Here is a 24493-nt window from a genome sequence, read left to right on the forward strand (position 1 = left end):
GTTCGTCTTGCTGAGAGAGTTGTATTTACTCCACATGCATTGGATGCCATTGAAAATGTACAAACTTATAACAAATGTTGGAGATGTCACAAGACATGGGGAACCTACTGCATATGCTAGGTAACTGTGAAAATATTGAACAATTCTGGGCGGAAATACATGGCCTGACCAATCTAATTCAAAATATATCACTTAGTACAAAACCGAATCCTGGTCCACAGGGTTCTGTGGAGTAAATACAACTCTCTCAGCAAGACGAACAGTACTTCTGAGGCATCAGAAATCGACAAGTTACCTGCAAGTGGAAAAGTGGATGGAAGAGCTGGGGAAACCTGCATCCAGGCACAGGATTACTATGAGACTGAGGGATAGGAAAGATATATTTCCTGTTACATTGATCTCTTTCCTGGATTATATGCAGCCTGAACGTACTACTGACACTTCACTTCTATTTCTTATGGGGGGAGCGATGGGATGAAAGAACCCCCAATTAATACAGAGTTAAAATTATCTGATTTATCGCAGCACAACTGTAACACAATGACTTCTTCACGGCAGGAGTATACGGATTATGGTGGCTAAAACCCTCACACCTCTACAAACCAACAGTGATCACAATCATAAAAATAACACAGTCACAGCCACAAGATATACCTCCTTTGCCTTTTGTGGTAACGTCGGCCGAGGAAAGGGATACTCTCAGAAGGGGTGTGAATGTGTTCCATTAGTAACCCAAACAGTAAAGTACAACAATCCAAAATAAAAGAATGTCCAATCAAGGTTCTTTAAAAATATATGTACTTTAATTAAACATACCAATGTACAAATAAATATTAAAACACTATATAAATCCCACCCTTCTACAGAAAACACAGAATATGCAAAATACTGAACAATGCAGCACTCTGGCTAATGAAACAAGGGTCAAAAGGCAATGAGCAACCACAATGAATTCAAATATGTCTGTAGTGAGAAAAGGGATCAAAGGTGACCTTACCACTCTCTAGGGCTCAAAGGTAGACCACAGGGGCAGGTTTGAGTCAATAGTACCTTGCTGATCTTAGGTGGTTCGACAGCATCAAAACCAGGTTTTCAGCCGTGTTGCTGGTAAAAGCTGGTTCTGGTTCAGTAAGTCATGCTGGTTTGATCGGCGAGCTGGCGTCTAGTCGGTTCAAATCAGGAGTTCAGTACGGTTTGTGTGCAACATCCTCAAAGTTAAATTTGGATGGCTAACCAGGGTTGGATCTGGAGTCAGTTCGGGAACCATTGCTTCGGTCCGTGTGTGACACGATCCTCCAGTGGTTCGAGTCGAGGTCTGACGATTTGATGATGTGACCTTGGTGCTCCGATGCAGGGGTCGAAGAGTCTAAGGTGGGCAGATTATTTGAGCCGAATCGGTGATGTGCTCTGCTTACATGGCCTGACCAATCTGTATTCTATACAGCACTTTCTCACTTGTTGTTTATTACCCTCATTAATGCCAGCATATCTGTGAATACACAGTGATAATGTTTTGGGGGGTTTCCCAATTCTGTTTCTTTCAGGTATGGTCTTACACCCTCCTCTTGATAGTCAAAGAGAATCCTGCTGGGATATCCCCAAAGTACCTGCAAACATGTGATCTACACAGGGGGTGCAATGAAAGAGGTCTGCATTCCAGACTGCACCTCATATCTTGGCTGTGGCACCCTAAACAGAACTACAATTTGGCAAATACCCAGACTAGAGGAATTTCAGTTCCCCTTGAAGCAGTGTGCCCCTGGGGCCTCATAACGGAATCTTTGGAGATGAACGTGCAATTTTACAGGGCTTTAGCCCTTTGCAGAAATTGCTCTAGTGCAAATCCTTATTCTTTCAAAGTAGAGGTGCACCAGGGGGATATTTACCTTAATGTTAGCACCCTGCACTATGAGATTTAGAGCAAACATTGCCCTGATAAAACAATGCATTGAAAGAATACATTTAATGCACAAGTGACGTTTGTATAGTAATCTTAATACTGTACAAATTGCACATTTGGAAAAACATTTCTTTATTGAGGCCCCTTCTATGTTCACGACCTTGTAGAAAAATAAAACACACACTTACTAGAGTAATCATCTACAAACGGAAATGCCCAGTGAAACAGTCACAGAGGGTGATCTAGCGACTTGGCCATAGGCTGCTGAACCATAAGTACATATCTGGAATACCTGCTTCTCTTACACTTGATCAATTGGGCATCAGATCCCTTTTATTTTAAAAAATAGGAGTGATTGAAAATCAACTATGTTCTTCTGTGAAAATTACCTTTTAACTCTCACAGTTCGTGCCCCTTCCTTAGTCTTAAATGTCCTAAAATGTAGAAAATATAAGAATAACATAGTACTTACACTGCTTTGGCGCCTTTGCCTATAATACCTGCAAAATAAAACAAAAACAGACATCATTTTTAGTAATTCTGTTAGAAATGGAAAGCTACTGATAATCCAGTAACTTTGCAACATTCTAATTCCACATTTTGTTTTCTGAGTGTTGGATGCACAGGAATAGGCCATTAGACAATAATGAATTTGCTTCAACAGAGCCACACAAACAATAGCCAATTGAGAATTCCAAGCGGTCAAACATACTGAACAAAAATAACTCCAATGAAACAGCGCTGCGCCATGTCTCAAATTTCCTAAACTCTGTCCATCCCGCTCACCTCTCCACTATAAAAATCCTACTTGATCTCTCAAGCTTTTTATCTCTAGGAGTATTCTTTGTCTATCTCAAGGAACTAACACCTCCTACCCCAGACCTCTTCCTGTGGCTACCCCACAAATCTGTCCTTGGAACACTCCTCTTCACACTCTACACCACCTTCCTGGGCAAACTTCTCACCTCTCCTCCAATACCAATTCTTTGCCGATGACACCTACAGACCATCTTATATTTTCCTTCCGTTACCCCTGACATTTATTCAAATGCATCACCAATTGCCTCAAAGCCATCCGTCACTGCATGCCTGTACTCTTCCTGATGCTGGGCTCTATGAAAAAGGAAATGTTATTCCTACGTGCCTCCAATGGTAATGTCACTCTCCCATTGCCTATATTCTGCCTCCATTATTAGCCTCCCTTCCTTGGCCAAGAATGGCAACCTTAGAGACCTCAAACTCCAACAGTCCAGCAAAACTACTGACGTAAATTCCTGAGCTGACGTTCTTAATATCAAGAATATCTGTACCTGCCTCAGCTCCCACTTGGCCAAACTGCTAAACAATACTCTTGAGCTCAGCAAACTTAACTACTGCTCCAGCTTACTCATTGATCTCCCCCTCTACTCTTTCTCTCTTGTAAGCAAAGTCCTAAAAGTTGTTGTGTGCACCATTTGCAACTTACCTCAATCGCCCCCTACCTCTGCATAGACCATGCTGGATGCTCCCTCACATACTCTAAGTTCCTCCTGTTTTCTGAGCCTCTCCATCCCCCATTCTCCAGTACAACTTCCCACTCAGCTCCTTCACCAGACATCAAAGCCATCTCTTCAACTGATCAGCTCGAAATCAGACACAAGCCCCACCTTCTGGTTAGCAAAAGGGCTCATCCCTCCGAACTCTCAAACTGATGCCTGTTCACCGCTCACATCTAGTGGAACTCCTATGCTCTAGCCGTAAATATGTAAATATGCTATTTCGGTCCAAAACACCACCCTATATTTAATAAATAGATATAAAAATATGTTTATGTGTGGCGAAAACCTTGTGTATAGGCCCATCTTTTATCTAATGAAGAAGCCTTGCTGAAACTACTTGACAACATCACTGTTGAATGGAAAAATAAGCAACCCTAGACAAATGTTGCATCATTGGAACATGCAAGTGAGGTTAATGTGTGTCTCTACCCAGAGTGGGCATGGGAACCACTTCTCAACGTACTGAGCCAGGATGACCCAACAGACAGTAAACAATGTAATGGACATTGTAAGAAATAGGGCCTATGACAGCTTTTTGAGACGGACCTCCTTAAATTCCGGAAGCTTCTCAAGATCTTCCTTTACTCCTCTTCTTTCATGCTCCCTGACCCCTGCTAATTCGACCCTCCTGCTCTGTCGGACTGATGGCCTGGTACCCTCAGTCTTACAGCACACCAGTGCCCTGCAGTTCTCCTGCACTGCCTGTGGGCCTACCTCGCACTACCTGGCTGGGACTGCACCCTTGTAGGCTCAGGAGCCCTTCTGCCCCGATTGCACATCTCCCCTGCACCTTGCCCCTGCACTTCTCGTTAACGTACTTGCCCAATCGGAATGTCACAAGGCCTAGTAGGATTGTTTGTCTGGTCTTCCTCTGTTCCCCTTTCTTTGTCTTGTTGCACCTAGAAACACTTGTATACAGGCGCATTATAAATACCAAATCAATCAATCTATTACTGCGGTGTTAGTCCCCATTCATTGGAGTCCATAGGACTCCATGGGGATTTTGGTGTTATTACCACCACCGTTAATACCACCGATTTGGCTGTGTTTGGGTGCTAAGGTGGAGGAATTACCTCCAGCATTCTGCTGTTTCCCCTGCCTCACCACCAAGCCTGTAGTTCGGCAGTGTGGTGATGCATTAGTAATGCAGTGGTAACTAAGTTACCACTGCATTACCAATATTATTTACCACCCAACTCATAGTGAGCTCTGCCAAATAGAAATTTAGTTTACCGTACATTTGTTCTATTAGGAATCAATTTAACTTGTCTAAAACCATCAAACTGAATATAGCTCCCCATTCGTCTGATGCTGAATTTCCAGCATCTGTGCCAGTAAAGAGCAAGTCAGCTCAGAGCCACTTGAGAATGTCCAATAAAAAGGCCATGACTATGAACCATATTTCACACTTCCTCCCGCTACTAATCCATTGGTAGTAGATTTGACCTGGATACCAATGGCTAGAGAATCACTCAGTGAGTCTACATATGTGTTAATTAATAAGGCATTGCACTTGATCAACACCAGTCTGATTCATGCACCCATTAACTCCCAATTAGTTTTATTGACTAGATGAGCAAACTGGGTGGGCCTCCTGAGAAACAGGTGAATGAGGACTATATAGTTGTTACCTTTACAAACCCAATGGTTGAACATTATAAAAATTCTAACCTTGCATGTGGTTGTCGGAAGGGGGCATAAGGGTGGTGCCTTTACTTTTTTTTATCCAAGGGTTCTGTCTGGTACAAAGGGGTGGGGACATGATGAAGAGACTAGTGAATAAAAGATATATCTGCCGAAGATGCGAACTGCCCAGGAATCCTTGCCTTTGACTGTCATAAGTAAACTCTGATTGGGTCCACAATTTTTTTCTGACAAGGGGCGCTGTGTGCCGTCTCGTCGAGTCGATGTCCCTTGAGGGCCTCCATTCGACTGTCGACGTCATCATCAGTATAAATAGCGCACGCTAACGCTTTAAAGAATTGCGGCGCGCTTCAGTCTGGATACTGCAGACAGCATCAGCAGATCCATGGCAATTAGCACAATGTTGTGCAGATTTGCATGGTTGAGGAAGTGCAGATTTGCTCCAGATATGCAGTCTAGACTCCTCAATATGCCCTATTGACGGCTCGAGGCTGTTTGGCAGCAAGGCTGATGAGAGTTTGGAAAACCTGCACACCTCAAAAGTGGCGGCTAAATCCCTTAACGCCGCCATTAGACAGCCTCAACACCCCTACTCTGGTTCATCTTCTTGGAGGAGTAAGTCCTTTCGATTCTACTCCTAAATTGGAAGAGGAAGAGGACACGCCAGTCAAAGAGGTCAGAGAAGATGCCCTTGTGGTGGACGAGGGAGAGATGCTAAGCCAGCCCAAGTTGCAGCAGATTTACCCTCAGTCGCTGCTTCAGCCCTCCTCAAAACCACTCTGAGGCCTTGACTCACAAGGCCCCAGTGGGAGGCAGACTTACTCAGCATCTGAAAGAATGGTGGGCATTTCTTCAGATGTTTGGGCACTGGAAACTGTAGCCCAAGGTTACTGCCTTCCTTTTCAAAAAAGGCCTCATGATCATCCACCGGGTAACAACTCTTTCAAAGTTCCGAATCCGCTCCATGTGCATGAAACTTTGACCCTGCTAGAGAAAGGTGCTATAGAACCAGTACCTGTGGTGTAAAGGAACAAGGGTTGGTATTCCCCATACTTTCTAATTCCCAAAAAGGACAGAGGATTGAGACCCATCTTGGAGTTAAGAAACTTGAACAAGTTCCTCAGGAAGGACAAGTTCAAGATTGTTACCCTTTCCCAAATCCTTAAGGCTCTCCAAATCCAAGACTGGATGGTGTCATTGCACCTTCACAATTCTTACTTTCATGTGCCTATCCATGACCAGCACAGAAAGTACCTGAGGTTCGCGGTTGGTGGTGCTCATTATCAGTTTCGTGTTCTGCCATTCGGGCTGACCTCAGCCCCAAGGGTTTTCACCAAGTTAATGGCAGTGGTGGCAACGGGTCTCAGGAGGGGGGATTCATGTCTATCCCTACTTGGACAATTGGCGGATCAGGGTACGTTCACCCGAACAAGCCCAGGAACATCTCAGAGTAATCTGCCATTAGCTCCACAAACTGGGCTTCTCCTTCAACTACAAGAAGCCCCATATGATACCACCTCAAAGACTCCAATATATTGGAGCAGTCCTGGATGCTTCCTCAAGGAAAGCCTCACCACCCGAGGTGAGAGAGCAACATATTGTGCAGGTGGTCACCAAATTCCAGAGTGCCCAGTATCTTCCGGCTTTCCATTTTTTGAGGTTGCCCTGTCTCATGGCAGCCTGTATTTTTCTGGTCCCAGAGGCTTGCCTCAGAATGAGATCCCTCCAATGGGCTCTCAGGACTCAATGGTCCCAATTCTCAGGCAGAATGTCAGACCACCTCAAAGTTCTGAGCAGAGTCTCTCACCACCTTCTGTGGTGGGCTTGCAAGGACAACATTCTCAAGGGAGAATCTTTTTGGCAACCATGGCCGTAGATAACTGTAGTGACGCTTACAGGGTGGGGAGCCCACACCAACGAGCTGACAATCAGCAGCCATTGCTCTCCATCAGAGTGCAAACTATACATCAACCTTTTGGAGCTGAGGGCAATCAGACTAGCACTAAAGGCCTATCTGCCCTCTGTACAGGGAGATAATGTCCTGATAATGATGAATAACACAGCGGCCATGTACTACCTCAACAAGAAAGGAGGTGTAGGGTGCTACCACTGTGCAGAGAAGCAATGCAGCTCTGATTCTGGGCAACTAAAAAAGGAATCTCTCTATCGGTAGTTCACCTAGCCGGAGAGGAGAACACAGCGGCAGATGCTCTGAGCAGGCAGAGCACAGTCTCCCACGAGTGGGAACTAGCTCAGGAAGTCCTTCAAGATTTCTTCACCCTTTGGGGAACCCCGCAAATGGATCTGTTCATGACCAATGTCAACCGGAAATGCAAACTGTTTTGCTCCAGGGAATTTCCTCCAAGAGGAGTTCTAGGAGACGCGTTCATAGTTGACTGGGAGTTTAGTCCCTGTCAATCCTCATGTGATCAGGAGGTTGAGAAAGTTCGGGAAATCCATGATCCTAATTTCCCTGGATTGGGCCAGGACGACGCGGTACCTGGACATTCTGGACATGTCCATCTGCCCTCCAATGCGTCTTCCACAAAGAGAGGACCTTCTCCTGCGAAAGGAGGGTCGAGTTCCCCATCCAGAGGTCAAAACTCTCAACCTTCACTCATGGTTTCTGAGAGGTTGAGATACAAGGATTGGGACCTCCCGGAAGACGTAATGGAGATCTTGCTTTCGGCCAGAAGGCCAGCAACAAAATCTTTGAACTGCTGCCATTGATACAAGTTCAGTAGTAGGTGTAGGGATAAGAATATGGATCCCTTTCTATGTGACACACCTATGGTGCTTTCTTGTTTGTTACATTTGGCGAATCTGGGGCTCCAGATTGGAACAATTAAAGGTTACCTGGCAGCGCTATCTATTTTCAAGCGCTCTTCAGAGGAGGATTCATATTTTAAAATCCTTCTGTTTGTTCAATTCCTAAAGGGTCTTACTAATGTATTTCCACTAATTCCATTCAAAGTCCCTGTATGGGATCTTAAACTGGTGTTAACAATTCTAACATGCATTCCTTTTGAGCCTATACACTCATGCCCATTAAGACTGTTAACCTTGAACACTGTTTTGCTAATCGCAATAACGTCAGCCCGCAGGGTAAGCGAGTTGCAGGCACGTTCCTGTAAACCCACAAGTACGGTTGTCTATAAAGACAAGGTTGTTCTCGGGGTGAAACCTTCTTTTCTACCTAAAGTAGTCTGACTTCCACTTGTCACAAAAGATCATTTTGCCAAGTTTCTAGCCACATCCTCATCCTGGAAAGGAGGATGAAAGATTACATAGGCTGGACCCAAAAAGGGCTCTCCATTTTCATATATCAAGAATGGCTACATTTTATCAAAATTACCAACTATTCATTGGCAATACAGGCCCTAAATTGGGTTTAGCTGTCAAAAAACAGACCTTATCCAGATGGATCATCCTGGCTATTGGGGAATGTTACAGGTTAGCAGGCAAAGTCCAGCCGGAGGGCTTAGGAGCACATTCAACAAGGGGCATGGCAACCTCTGCTGCTCTTCGGAGAGGTGTCCCAGTCAAAGACATTTGTTCAGCGGCCACTTGGTTGTCTATTCACACGTTTGTGAAACATTACTGCCTGGATTAATCTTCCAGTCAGGAAAGACAATTTGGAAAAGCGGTCCTTCATTCAGTCCATGACAACAGTTAAAACAAAATATAATACGTACTCCCGCCACCAAATTATTACTGCTTTGGGAGTCTATCATAAAATGAGGAATACATGGGAGGACACAATCCATTCGAAGAACAAGTTATTTACCCCTGGTAACGTTCTTTTGATTGGATGTTCCTCCCATGTATTCCTCATCGCCCCTCCCAGCCTACCCCACTGTTGAATTTATGTGTTCTTACACTTTAAGCTTTCTTGGAGCCTACGGTCTATGAAACGCCTGGTAATTCGTAAACAGGAAGGGAAAAACAGAACTGAAGCCAACGGGCACTGCGTGCGTTATTTATACTGATGATGACGTTGACAGTCAAACCGAGGCCCTCGAAGGACATCGACTCGACGAGACGGCACATGGCGCCCCCTGTCGAAAAGCCTTTCCGAAGGATAATTATCATAAAATGAGAGATACGTGGGAGGAACATCCAATCGAAAGAACGTTGTCAGGAGTAAGTAACTTGTCCTTCTGCTACAACAAACCTGGTCATGTGATGTTTTATATCTTGGAGGCAACTCTACCATTTTCTTAATTAAGTCTTGTCTTAGTGTCCACAAATTGGGAAAACAGAAGAAATATTTCTATAACCAAAATTTGCCAATTGTATTGCTTTAAATCAATTACAGTACCATTTCTCCACAAGATAATAGAAAGCATAGCATACCTACAAATCCAGCACCACCTTGAAACTAACCAACTCTTCGGCACTCGCCAATCAGGATTCAGACCACAGCACGGCACAGAAACAGCCTTAATTGATCTTAAAACACAGATTGACGAACTCAATGACAAAGAAAACACTGCCATGCTACTCCTCCTTGACCTGTCGGCAGCCTTTGATCTGATGTATCACGCAGTCCTGAGCAAACACCTGGCATCGGCTGCCCACTTCTCAAATGAGGCCATAGCATGGATCCAATCTTTTTTGGACAACCACACAATGAAAGTCTTCTCTACATTGGCACCAGCGGACACCATAAAAATAACCTGCGGTGTACCCCAAGGCTCCTGCGTCTCGCCAACTCTATACAATATCTTTACCAAGCCCCTATTCGACAAATTGGACAGACTGGGTGTCACCTACACTAATTATGCAGACAACACTCAGATCCTCATTCCCCTTTCGGGCAATTTCGATACGGATACGGCCCTGGTAAACAAAATATACCTCATCATTCAGGCATGGATGGCCACACAGGGACTGTGCCTGAATGATGAAAAAAACGAAATTCTACTCCTCGGATCCACTGTGAATTAAAAAAAACTCAGCCCTAACTACTCAGCATTTAACATTGATGGCAATATAATTACAGTCTCCAAAACAGTTAAAACACTAGGCTTTCACCTAGACTCAGTCCTAACACTAAAAAAACAAGTTACCTCCCTTGCATCCTCTACAGCCTACACGTGCAAGCTTATTAGGGAAAGCAGAGCTTTCCTCTCCCAGGCCAGCTGTATTATTATTGCCAATGCCCTAATACTCTCCAAACTCGATTATTGCAATGCTCTGTATCTGGGCGCCAACAAATACATCATTCACAAAATCCAAATATTGCAAAATAACGCCCTTAGAACTGCCCTTAACCTACCCTCTAAAGAACACATCTCCAATACCAGAAGAAAATACAAATGGTTCAAAATCTGTGACAGAATCTCACTTAAGACAGCATCACTCACCTTCAAATGTCTGAATAATACAGCCTCCTCTACATGGCAGCAAGAATTGTGAGAAAAACCTCAACTCGCCCCACCAGAACTATCAACTCCTACTGCCTTCAGATTCCCAAATTTAGACTAAAAAAAAACAGGCGGCAGCAGCTTCCCAGTTAAGGCTGCCCAATATTGGAATGCTCTCCCACTTGACATCAGAACAGACCAGTCCTACTATAGCTTTAGACGGATAATCCTTGCATGGCTACACTCCAATAACCCCCAAGATTAACTTCGCACTAATCCATCGCCATTAACCTGACTGTACATATGTATATTCTTAACTGATTTATTGTGTGATGTAACTATATGTTTATACTATGCCTGTAACTAAGCTTTTAAGAAATCTTTCTTTGCTGTGCTCTGTAGCGCCCTGTTACCTCTGGGTTTGGCGCGCCATAAAAAATCAATAAACAAACAAACAATTAAGCAAAGTCGAGGTATTTCAACATAGCTTTTGGGGTGTCATGTGTATTAAACGTTTGTTTGTATTTTTTATTAGGTTTTCAGGAACAGGGTTTCTTTTCTTTGCAATACCACATACACCCACAAAACTGTGCAAGAAATATAGGATCTTGGAGCAATGGTACCTTTATTAGGCTAACTCCATCTTTTTGCCTTCCAGCTTTCAAGACCAAATGGGTCTCTTCCTCAGTAATGTGCACATTCTGGGCATGCCAGAGACAAAACAAGCTGAGAGTATGGAAAGATCTGTAGAGCGGCCTCTCTCTAAAACTCAGCACAAGTCTCAGTTATCTCTGACATTTTGTAAACAAACTCACATCAGTTGGCTCAAATTCTGTGGTAATGCTTCTCTGAAGTCAATAATTGTCAGACTCTTGAAATACAGAGAACATGACACCAGGCTAGAGAGGGAGACGTCTTAAATAAGGTACTGCAAGTCCTTGATTTCTATTTTCTATGAATGCATCATAATGGTGCAGCAGGCCTAGAAAATCAACCTGATGGTGAAGAAAATGATGAAGGACTATGACATGAACTACTCTTCCCTGCCAAGCTCTGTGGCAAATGCAAGAAATAATCTCACTTCATCCTAATGCCTGAAACCTGGATTATCAGAAAATTGTGATAACCCCTTGGACTCCGAACCTAAAAATAGAGTGAGCTGGATAGACATTACGAGCCTAATTCACAGAAGTGTTTTATAATGGCAAACCCCCATTGGAAAGTGCTCTGTCAATAAGGGCCATAATTGGGTGTGTTTGTCGCTGATCTGTTATATAATTCAGTTCTGTGCTGTGAGGGACAATGGTTATGTGTTGTTCATATTTTTCTTTATCAATCTAGCGTGGGTGTGATATGCTCTCTTCCAGTGCCAAGGCACAACCCCCAGGTTAAACACCTATAGTATTAATGCTTTGGGTGGTTTGGGATCACAGGCAGGTTTTATTGCCCTGTGTGAGAGGTGATGTTGAGAAGATTCTTTGAGTAATTATTGAATGTTGCAAAATCTGGGCCATGCTAGCAATGAGATGCATTAATATGGTATGTATAATAGGCACTAGTGGACTCTTCATAACATATTCAAGGTTGCTGCAAACCATTTGGACCTTACACTGATAAACATACTTCCTTGAATCTAAAGTGATTAAATAATGACCTGCTTTATTTTGAGCATGATGAGATAAACATCACCATGCGTTGGGGCGTTCATGCCAGGCAAAGACCATATCATACATTCGTCAAAAGTGTACATCCCATCTCTCAATGGTCATCAGAGTGGACAATTCTGCCCAGGATATTATCATACCACTCACCAATAGTTTGTTGGTTGGGGTTTTGAACTAACTATGCAAGATAGACAACCAGTTCATTTAAGGGTTATAGTGTAATTGGAATGGCATTCATATCTTTGCTACAGAAGCATAGTATAGCCTTTTTTATTCACGATGATGGATCAGCGGAATTGAAATTCACTAAATGGGAGTCTTTCAAAGTTGGGTATTTACATTTCCTGTCCTTGGGAGGACCATCTATCAGAAAGAACATTACATGGGGTAAGTAATGTGTTCTTCTAATGGATTGTGTCCTCTCATGGATTGCTCATCTTTGATAGATTCCTGTAGCAGTTTGAGAGTTGGAGCTGGGGAAGTGGATTTTTTGTCAAATTCTGACTAACCCATAATATTGTGCAGAAACTCTCTTCCAAAGCAAGCGGCCTGGCCGGACAGGGTGTCTAAGCAGTAATGTTTTGAGAAAGTATGGAGTGAGGAGCACATTACGGTATTGCAAATGTCCTGCAATGGCAACCCTCTATGCAGAGCCAAAGTAGATGCCACTCCTCTAGTGGGATGGGCTCTTAGATTTTCAGGGACATCTTTTCCAGCAATTGAATAGCACTCCGAAATCCATACAATGATCCAATGTGATAGAATGTGTTTGATCAGGGCTTGGCCTAACTTGTGGCCAATGTAACCAATAAACAGTTGGTCATCCAGTCTAACATTTGCCATTCTAGAAATGTGCAAGCTAAGAGCCCTTTTCGGGACAAGCCTGTGTAACCTGTCTCCATCCTTACAAGGGTGAAGATGTGGATAAAAAGCTGGCAGTGTAATCTTTTGTCTCAGATGAAATTCAGACACCACCTTGGGAAGGTAGGAGGGATAGACCCTCAAAACTACCTTCTCCTTGGAGAATATAGTAATGGGTGGTTTGCATGACAAGGCGTGTAGTTCACTCACTCTGCGAGGCGAAGTGATGGCTACTGAAAAGATGGGTTTCAAGGTTAATAACCTGAGAGGACAGAAATTGAGAGTTTCAAATTGCACTCCCATTAAAAAAGTAAGAACCAGGTTCAGATCCTAGGACGTAACCAGAAAAAGGACCGGTGGGAATGAATTTGTCAGTCCTCTAAAGAATTGTATGATTGGCATCTTATAGTAAGAGCCTTGTTCTGGAGTATGTTTAAAAATAGATAACACCATCAAGTAGCCCTTACCAGTAGCCACCTGCAGCCCTTGGTGGGCTAGATGCAGTAAAAAAGAAATGACTGCAGGTGTATTGAAAGAGAAAGAATCAATATTTTTAGCTCTGCACCAGCTGCAAAATGAGATCCAATGGCAGCGGTATAGTGCTTTGGTTGCTGTTCTTCTAGCTGAAATCAATACCTCCATAACGGGAGGTCCTCATCTTTGTATCTTAGACTCTCGGAAACCAGACGAGAAGGTTCAGTGTTCTGATTCCTGGGTGAAGAAGGCGGCCTCACTCTTGCGCGATTAGATGCACTCTCTAGGGAAGATGAAATGGAGGGCAGACGGACATGTCTAGAAAGTCTGGGTACCACATCCTCCAGGCCCAATCCGGGGCAATCAGGATCATGGATTTCCTGAACTTCCTCAACCTTCTGATTACATGAGGAATGGCGGCGACTGGTGGGAATGTGTACAGGAGTGGAAATTACCAGTCCACTACGAACACATCCCCCAGAGCTCCTCTCTGAGGAAATTCCCTGGAGCAAAACAGGTTGCACTTCCTGCTCATATTGGACACAAAGTGATCCACTTGAGGGGTTCCCCAGAGGGCAAAGATCTCAAAAAGGACTCCCTTAGCTAACTTGTGGGAGATCGTGCTCTGCCCTTCATGACGTCCACTGTCGTATTCTCTTCCTAAGCTTTATGAACAGCCAACAGAGAGATCCTGCTTTGTAGAGCCCAGAACTAGAGCTGTATTACCTCCCTGCACAGTGGTAGTGACCTTTGCTGAAAATGCTGGGGGGGAGGCATGACATCTAAATTAAAGGGGCCTCTGCTGGGTGAGTTGGGCAAAATGCTGTGCCACAAAAGTTGGGGTGGGGCAAACACCCTTGCCCCCCTAAGATGATACCCAGGACCCTACACCTCCTCTCCTGTTGAAGTAATGTATGACCACTGTGTTGTCCATTATTATTAGGACATTATTTCCCTGGCTGGAAGGCAAAAAGGCCAACAGCTCCAGTCTGATCACCCTCAGCTTTAAAAGGTCTATATGTACTCTTCATTCTGCAGGTAACTAAAGTCCGCTCAGTGTCAGATTGCTTATGTGAGATCCCCATCCCGTGAGGGAAGCATACATGACTACAGTTATCTCCGGCAAGAGTTGCCAAAAGGGTTCTATAACGCTTACCTGGTGTGTTGCAGGGATGCCCAAAGACCTACCGTGTCTGTGGATTCCTGGCAACTTGAGTCAGAGATGATATATCCAAACCTCTTAGTGAAGCAAAAGCGTATGGCACAAACCTGGTGCCCACTCACTCTTGCCCCCAAAGAGATAGGATGCTTCTTGTGTGGAAGTGGAAACTGCACTGGTTTAAAGGGCTCTTCTGTGTTCTTTGAAACGGTAACAGAGTGAATCCCCTATGGACAAAATAGATTCATGATATTTTAGAAGAACACTGGTCAGGAACTCACTCAGTCTGGCTACAGTGAAATCCTATGAGCATAATTATATGAGCGTGCTTACCAAAATAATATTCTTAAGATCTAAGTGCTGGGGTTATTGGAGTATGCAGTTCCCAGGAGTGCAGAAAAAACTGCTCAAAAATAACTTCCTTACACTTGCAGTTTATGGTAGACTGAATACATCCATCTCTGTGTAACTGAACAAACATAGAAGGTGACTTTGCACTCCTTAGCTGAACAGAATAACAACAATGTCTTTGCCTTTCTCAATATGATTGTCTTTGAATTATAAAAAATGTAGGAAAGAAACGGTAACCTAGTCTTTCACTTTCTCTTCACAGATTTAAAGCAAAACGAAGCTTGAAGTCAGCTGCAGTAAACTTGTCGCACACAAGGTAATTAATGTCCAAATGTCCATAAACTAAATTCTGAAGAAACTTGAAAATCATTTGAGCTCCGAAATTGATTAGGCAGTGAGCCATGTTATGCCGGACATGCAACAATGTATTACACACGGAAGACTTGCGACGGTGAACAAGGTAATTGAGCAGGCAGGAAGCCGCGTTATGAGGACTTGCAACTATATATTCTATGAATGCCGCGAGCAGCATCGCAGCGGTCAACAGGGTAATTGAGTAGGCAGACTCACGGCGTGGAAACAGTGTAACTGGCAAGACAGAGCAGTCGCGCAGCGGCTGGGAACGTGTAGTTGACATGCTGACTTCCTTCTGTGAACACACCCCCACTCACAGCTCACATAAGCAGATATGAATAGAAAAACCTTCCCTTCCAGTACTCAAACAAATGCGCAAATATCCTGAATCCAAAGAAGCTTTTATAAAAGTTATCCTACTGCTGGCAGCTTACTGGAGTCTTCTTGTTTCTTCTCACAGGTACGAGCTTCTGGCACAGATACTGCAGGCATAGACACTCAAAAAAACACACGGTAAGCATAATAGCAAGCAACCTGACTTGCAAATAAAACAGTAAGAACTGAATTCCCACCTGATTGGGGTTTTTAAAGGCTGGATAAATGCAGAACTGCACAGTTACTGGTACCCAACATGTCTTGACCCCACCTACGGCCATATTTGGAGTTTCCTTATTGGCGCAGTGGTGGCCATCTTAAAATGTCTCTTATGTACCAATACTTTCCATGTGTTACCAGGCTTGAGCAATGTGTGAGACAATGGGTTCCTCACAGGTTCACCTATCAGCATGTTCTCTTTGCAGTGCAGGCCCACCACAGGAGGTCCTGTGCGACCTTGCTCGGGACCTGAAGAGCTCGGGACCTGAAGAAGGTGAGCCCAAAAGGCAGTACTCGAACTTGATAGTGAGAACTGCCAATGGTAAACCTCAGATACTTTCTGTGCTTGGGATGTATAGGCACATGAAAGGAAGCGTTGTGAAGATCGAGTCACACCATCCAGTCATGAGGAGCTGAAGGGCCTGGAGGATTTAAGAAAGAGTGACCATCTTGAATTTTTCTTCCTTGAGGAAGTTGTTCAAGCACCTCAGGTCCCGGATGGGTTGCAGTTCTCCGTATTTCTTGGGAACCAGGAAATGTGTCGAGTACCAACCCTGGTATTGTTCCGCTAGAGGCCTTCTCCACGGCACCTTTCTCCAACAGAGAAACAATTTCCTGTAGAAGAAGTGATCTGGTTCCCAAAGAGATTGCTGGCTCGAGGGACAATTTGGGGGTGTTTGGAGAAATGGGAGACAGTACCCTTGGGCCACTGTCAGTAGTGCCCATGCAACTGAAGAAATAGGATGCCATTCTTACAGCTGCTGGGTCAAACTGCCTCACACTGGGGTTCTGTAGGTAAAGTGCAGTGTTGGGGCTGTGGCAGAGGGCAATGAGGTGGTTGTTGACTGAGCACCTTTTCCTCCACGGCTCCCAGGGGCATGTGGGAACCTTCTTTGTTCTTGTTTCTGGGTAGCTTGACCTCTTCCACTTCGTCCCAAAGAGGAGTAATATTGATAGGAACATCCTCTCCAAGTCTACGAAGGCAGGTGGTGTTGCGGCTGGCAAATGGCTGCCCCCAAGGATTTTGCTACATCCTTTGAAGATTGTAGCTTTTCTAGGCTGTCATCCACCTTTGGCCCAAATAGGTTGGACCCATCAAAAAGCATATCCAGGAGCCTTGACTGGACACTGGGGGCAAGCCCAGACTTACTCAGCAAAGCAAATCTCCTGATTACTGCGCTAGAGCCCCTGACGCATCTAGGCGTGATTGAAGGGATTGACAAGAGTCCTCCTTACCATCATTAATGAGGTTATTGAACCCATCTCCCATCTGCCCTTCATGAATGTTTTCTGCATCTTGGGCAATTACATTCCACAGTTTATAGGACTATTTTGACAGAGCACAAAAATGCATTAATGGTTTTTAATGCCATACTTATTGCAGAGAATACTCTTTTTGCTAGTGCATCATATTTCATATATCGTCCCTATTTGGGGGGGATGGTCGAATAAGCTGCGCCCTTTAAAGTGTAGGTAGACGACTATACCACTAAACTCTCTGGAGCTGGCTGCCTGGAAAGAAGGTCAGGGTCCCCAAAAGAAGGCCTGTACCTTTTCACCAACTCCTTATATACAGCTAGAGTGGTGTCTGTTTTTTGCCAGGTTTCCAAAAGGTACACATGTCCTTGGAGGCTGCTAGCAACCATGCAGCCACCACTGCCCCCTCAAGCGGAGGTGAGGATGAGGATCCTTCAACACCCCAGGGCTGTGCCCAAACACCCACACCATCCAAAGTAGCACCAGTTGCACTGGCAACTGTGCCAGTCCCCTTTTACTGGAGCCACCCCAACACATGGTTGGTGTGGTGCACCACCACCAGCAGCATGTATCTTTGGCAGGATCGCTTTATTAGATCATGCAGATGGAGGGACCTATTGCCTTTTTTGTGGGGACACTTAGTAGGGGAACCTGAACCATGCAGTGCCGGCATCCAACCTGAAGAGACTTATGGATCTACAACACCCTTCTTTCCTGTAGGGCAGTGTGGCAGGGGTGAATGAACAAGGCAATCATTTGGGATTGGCTGGCTTCACAGGTAGACTCCATTACCGGAAACGTCCAAAATGACCGATAATAAATGACCGAATGCGTGATTTGGCTGAATTTCGGCCGTTCGAAAATTCTGAACAGCCGAAAAGTTTGACCAGATCACGCATTCGGTGCTCGGGGCTGGGGGGGGGGGGGTGTCCCCCGCACCCTTCATCACTATATTATGAGCAGGTGTTGTGGCGGTGTCCCCTATAGTCATCCCAAAAAATTAAATAAAAGGAAAGGACCCTACGACGCTGGTTCCCGATCACAGAAGTGAAAGGGAACAAGCATTGCAGGGACACTGCGAGTCAGAGGCTGCAACGTAAGTGGGGGTGTGAGGGTGTGGTGGGGTTGTGGTGGGGGTGTTGGTGGGAGAGGGGCCGAGTTGGAAATGTTCAGGGGAGAAAAGACCAAAGGTGGTTTCGGAAAAATAATCTTCAGTCTTTTCTCCCTCGAACATTTGGATCTCAGGCTTTCAACCCAGATCCTCCATTACCCACTAGAGTGCCAACAGTCTGTGGGAGAGCTGGAAAACTTTATGAAACCTCGGTTGGTCAGCTGAACCCTTTGAAAAAACCTACAATCTTTAGTCGGTGGGTGTGACCTGTAAAAAAAAAAACAAAGAACCTAAAGGTGTGGCTGGCCCTGTGGGAGAAAATGACAACCTTAAGAGCTGGCTATGTCCTGGTAAAGTGGCTTAGAACCTTAGTAGTTGGCTGTGCCCCGTGGAAAAATCGGAGAACCTTACGGGTGGCTGCACTGTTTGAGATAACGTTTATGACAGAGTTCTGGAGAGGACCCTGTCAGCGTGGTTCATAGGAGGTAAGAGAGAGTTAAGGGGGAAACACTGTCCCCTACCCCGAGGTATGCATTGAGCAATCTATATACATTGGTGACTCTTTCTCTGAACCAATGTATATCAGTCACTGTTCTGGGCCAAGTCTCTTTTTCTACTTTTCAAGGTGGTTCTCAAGAAACTTTGGCGTGCAGAATTCTCCAGGGTGCTGGGATGAATAATAGTTTGTGGGAAGTAATAGAAGTACCACAATCCACCTGAGCCAATGGACAAGATCTGGCATTACCCAACTGTGAATATAAGAGACTTCCTCATTCGGTAGGTGAATGAGAGACCCAAGAACAATCCCGCACACAACAGCCTGTGCTACAGGTAAACAATGGGGCAGCTGCAACAGAGCAGGGACTAGCAAGAGACTGTCCAAGAATAAGGAAGATCTAGGAGCACCCCAAACCCTGTCAGACTACTGTCTTAACAAGTGAATTGGAGACACAGAACAAACTACCACAGTGCCCAAATGCACAACATGGCAAAGATGGAGGCTGAAGGGTCGTTTCTGGGGAAGTCCCGGCCCTCAAAAGTGTAGCATAAACAGTGATTTTTACAGGGGAGCAGCTGTCTCAGGTAATCAATTGCCAAGACATGCTTCTAGGCAGTAAAAGGAGAGTTTTCAAAGTCAGCAGAGTCAGTTGACAATGAGATGCATGGGTTAGGTCAGAAGAGGAAATGGCAGGCGCTTTGTGTTAGTCTGCTTACCGCAGCGTAACGCTCACGCTGCCTGAAGCGCACCCTTACCTGATTCCAGCAGCCTACCTGATTCCGACAGTTTACCTAATTCCAGCAGCTTACCTGATTCCAGCAGCTTACCTGATTCCAGCAGCAACTGCAGTCAGAGCGCATCCTTACCTGATTCCAGCAGCAACCGCAGTAGGATCGCATCCTTACCCGATTCCAGCAGCAACCGCAGTCGGAGCGCATCCTTACCTGATTCCAGCAGCAAATGCAGGCGGAGCGCATCCTTACCTGACTCCAGCAGCAACCGCAGGCGGAGCGCATCCTTACCTGACTCCAGCAGCAACCGCAGTCAGGGCGTATCCTTACCTGATTCCGGCTCCCAGCCACAACACTTACTCAGGAGTCCACTTTCGGCCAGCTTCATTGCGGACCCAGGCATCCTTCATCCGCTGGCAGATCTTCGGATAACAGCATCCCAGTCTGACTTCGCCAGGCCATCCCTGCAAGAGAAAAGGACAAAATAAGGTTAGAGAAACTATAAAGACATTATGCTAAGGTCCAACCAATCCTCGCGCTTGACTTAAAAACCAAACTTACCACCTATTTGGAAATCGTTAACTCCCTTTTCCTCCATGGGGGCTCGCTTCTTGCACCGCAACTACCGCTGGGCCTCATATCACCTATTGGGGAAAAGGAAAGACATTACAAGAGGTACGGACAATAATCAAGGAAAAGACATTATAAAAGGATACGGACAATAATCATTATCGAAGGATACTTACCTTTGAAGTGGTTCAGCCACAGCCGGTCTGGGCTGCCATGTACATGGACAAGTGAAGGAACTCGGTCCATCTAAATGCGCCCCTGCAGTGAGTAGCAGGACGGAGAGCTCGCCATCATAATTTAACAGGTGAGACTATTGGGTAGACGCATGCTCACCACATTCTGGGAAGAAGGGTTCGAGGGAGACCACAGTCATATCACATCATTATCACGGCCTCTCGTATTCTCGCTGGGGCAGTACCAACAACCAGCGCAGTCCACAACACAGGAGCAGGGGAAGAAGCCTGACCAAGGGGAGCCAGTTCCAGGGAGGGCTGCAACCGTGCACCCACATCCCCGCAGAGACCAGGTGAGCGTAACAAGTACTTGGCACTGACAGATGTTCACTCCTTTACTTAATCTAAGAGAAAATATCCTACATACATGGTTTATCCTCTTCGACTCCTTTTGTGCCATGAAGTTGCTCTTGCTGCAGCATCCTTGATTCTGAGCCAAACAGCTATCCTTTGTTCTGCACAAATTTGTATTTCAGTGCCTGTCAGCACTTCCACCTTGGCTTTCCTTCTTGAGGCTTCCTGCTTACTATTATATGATACGGATGTCAATTTTCTCAACATAGCTGCTTTACTCGTGTTCCATTTCTTACTTTACCAAGCTTCTATATATCTTATCTACCTTGCGTTTCAGCGTGTATACGTCTATTACGTCTCTTGTCACTTATCTTCTTAGTTTATATGGTTTTCTTCATATTTGCATGTGTTTACTTTGTCACTTCAATCACACCTTCATTCTTTAAATGTTCATACATCGGTTTCAGTGCGTCCATTTATCTTCTCTCCTCAGTGGCGTCACTTTACATCTGTTAGACTTTACTTATAATTCTTCTATGTCCAGCAGTGTCTACAGACTCACGTCTACCGCATCAGTCCCAGGATACATTTGGTAAGGTTGTCTAAGTGCACAATGTCTCTTATACCTTCGATGTGGTATTGGGATTTTACCAGGTGTCAAACAAGTCATGTATCACCACACAAGGTTGAAAGAAGGCCCCTCACCAGCCTTGCCACATTTGCATTACCTGCCAGGGCACAAGCAATGGCCGTTTTAGTCAAGCTGAGCTCAAGCAGGTACACCAGAGAGAGAACCTCACTCAGGAATGTGTTGCGAGGTGGCTAGCCCACCTCAAAATGTTGAAGTGCAGAGCAGCCATTGGAGAGCTCTGCCACTGACAGTGTTAACAATGCCCCATGTAGAGCTACGCTGTGAGTGTTTCAGTAATCTGTGGTGGCACTGCACTGCCCACATAGCCTGTCAAGCTTGTGCAAAGTAGAATTCCAACAGGTAGCCACTGAGTTCTTCAATGTGTGCCGTGGCAGCTTTTTGGCACATGCAGTTGTCATGGGGCATTTTTGACATGGTAAGGCAGACTGAAATGGGAGCTTATCTTTTGGGCTGCAGTGATCATTTCTTCCACCTGCTCACTGCTGTTGATAAAGCAGAGAAAATATATTGGCTTGCCAATTCATAAGGCAGCAAAGACATTTGATCCATTGCCTACTGCAAAAAAGCCGAAATGAGGCCTTAACCACTGTGCTTCCACCTCGTCCACATTCTCCCAGATATTCACACCCCTGTGCCTTCTGCCCTGAAACATTTGCAAGCACAGGTTGCCTGGTTCCATCTTGCACACAGCTGCCGCCCCTTGGAATTACTCCAGGACACCCCTTGGCTGTTGGAATTACCCCCTTGGAATTACTCCAGGACACCTCTTGGCTGTTGGAAAACGGAAAGCCCACTCTGTGTGCTGTGACAGCCATGTAGGTAATGCACTGAACACTGGCCACTCTCAAACTCCTTGATAACACTGCCCTGATGCAACGGGGATTACAGAGATTGCCTCTAGTATAGAGGAGGTAGAGCTTTTTCTTTTACTCCCAAGCACTAATGCAGTATTTTCAGGGGTAATTGTGCGGACTGGCCGAGGTATGCTGCTTGTCTGATGGTATGGCAGGCATGCAATTCAGATCTTTTGACTTCTTCCCAAGTGCATGGTGCGGCTGCACATGGAAATGCATAGATATGTGGTACACAAGTGGGTCCCTGCCTTCCTTCGGCAAGTGTGCATGTGGCCAAATACGATTGCATTTTGTTCTCCAAGAAGAACTGCCACAATGTTGACGTAGTGAGCTAGCACAGAGGCGCAGTTTGAGTGATGGCGCTGGCAGTAGTGGTGATGGATGCCACGTAATGATGTGATGTGCGGTGCCTCTACGGCAGGAATACTCTTTTTCAAACAAACTGCTTCAAGGCGGGGGTTGTCCACCAGTATCACTGTCTTCCAACAAAAATACATGTTCCCATCTGGACTCTGGATGGAAAATAATACTCTTTGTTGATCATCATCCATCACATCAGCAGGATGCAAAATGTGCACTTGTCACTCCAATTGGCGAGTAATAATTAGGGTGGGGCAAGTAAGGAATTGGGTGCATGTAAGCTGACCTCCAGCTGCAATCTGTTTAAGCGTGCAGGCGGCAGCCAGTGGTATATTACAATTAAGCCAAGTAGGCCGGGGCCTACAGGCAGATTGCCACTGGAGCAGCATGTGTAAAGTTATTTTTATTTCCCTGTGTCAGGCCGATCATGTGATGTTGGTACTGATAAGCTTTCAGCCGCCCTCAGAACACAGGCAGTAGCCCACCCAGAAAGCCTTTCTGCCAAAGGCTTGCACTGGCCTGATCTGTCTTTCAGTTCCCTTGTGGAGATCACATATCAAGGGTGATCAGAATGTAGCAGGCTCAAATGAATATGATTCAATGATTTGCATTCAGACACTTTTTAACATTCAAAGCCTTTGCTGTCCGAACTTATATATATGGTTCAGGTTTATAAAAGCTTCATCGTTCGGGGGACTTTTGTAAAATAAAAAAGAAGGAAATGAGCACAGAACCCAGTGTGCATTAGGCATTTAGTGATTCATCATGGACATATTAGTCAGATATAAAGATTTGTGTTCATTGTGCCCCTGCCCAGTCTCACTGTTTTTTTTTCATCAATATATACACTGTGCTAAGCAATCGCTTTTCTCACACAAACTTTCTTTTTCAAATGCACAACATGCATTTTTTAAGCCATGTGAAAATCAAGAATGTTCCCTACAGAAGAGTAAAGCTTACATACGATGCATCATATAGCGCTTCATGTCAGTTTGATCCTGCTTCTAAGCACTTTAGTTATAGTTGTTATTGTTAGGCAATTTATTTGGGCTCAAATTAACCTCAGGAGAATGAACGGCTGAGTCACCCGTTCCATGGGCCATTTAGGCTGGCTACATGTTTGATGCATGTGCTTATCTTGCGGAGCTATCTTCATGGCTTACTACTGATTTGATAAATATCAAGGAGTATGGAACAGTTTCAGTGGCAAGCAGCAACGGCCAATACTGTTGGCTTTACCAACTTCCATGGTTGTGAGTTTAGAGGTGCACCTATTCATTAATGTTGAAGTTTTATTTGTGCATTCACTTTCATCATCTTGTCATGCACAGCCCGTTGTTCCTAAATGTTTGCGAGTGAATTTTCTGTGTGGCTCATAGCTTCAGACTTCAAATTCTGCACCCTGACATCAGCATTACTGTCTTTCCCAGTGGGTAGGTTGGCAGCGGAGATGAGAGACCTGGGAGTTTCAATCTCCTCGCACTGTTCAAGTACGTCATCAGTTGATCTTCCCTGATCTTCAGTAGATCAGATTTACACATCAACCTCTTCTACAACTGCGATAGTGGACGCAACTGAATGTCTCTGTGGATGGCCATTGACGTGCTGAAATACCCTTGCAATTTCTGGCACTGGAGCATGTAGCCCAGAGTGATGTGTGACAGAGGGTGTGTTACATGAGTTGGAGTAAAACCTCAATTGACAACCTGTAAATATGGTTTCTCCAGTGCACAGAGTAAGTGCAGTTGCAGGAGTGCAAGACGTCTCCCCCTGCCACTGACTTTTTTGTGTGCCAACATTCTGTTCCAAATGTGTCTTAATTTGTGTCACCTCTCCCACCACTGCATATCTCTGCGGCTCGCCACCAGAAAAACCAGGGAAGTCTAACTATCCCTCAAGAAGCCCTCATGGATTCTCACCCCCTCCCACTCCTCTTCCTAAGTGTTATCCGATGGCACCTGTCTTGTGCCCTTGCTTCAAGAGAAAGGCACCGAGTCACCTACCAAAATCTCTACTACTCCTCA

The 24493-nt window shown here is 45.0% G+C and overlaps 1 protein-coding gene across 1 annotated transcript in view; it reads right to left on the reverse strand.

The window, feature by feature from the left end:
• Positions 1-24493, reverse strand: part of LOC138516434 (sialic acid-binding Ig-like lectin 9) — a 530018-nt gene that overhangs the window by 93286 nt on the left and 412239 nt on the right. Inside the window, exon 6 of the mRNA XM_069631556.1 lies at positions 2373-2400. Coding sequence (XP_069487657.1) covers positions 2373-2400 — 28 coding nt within the window. The remainder of the gene's footprint in view (positions 1-2372; positions 2401-24493) is intronic.

The sequence above is a fragment of the Ambystoma mexicanum genome, chromosome 6q, assembly GCF_040938575.1.
Source record: "Ambystoma mexicanum isolate Mex_15411 chromosome 6q, UKY_AmexF1_1, whole genome shotgun sequence".
Lineage (NCBI taxonomy): Eukaryota > Metazoa > Chordata > Amphibia > Caudata > Ambystomatidae > Ambystoma > Ambystoma mexicanum.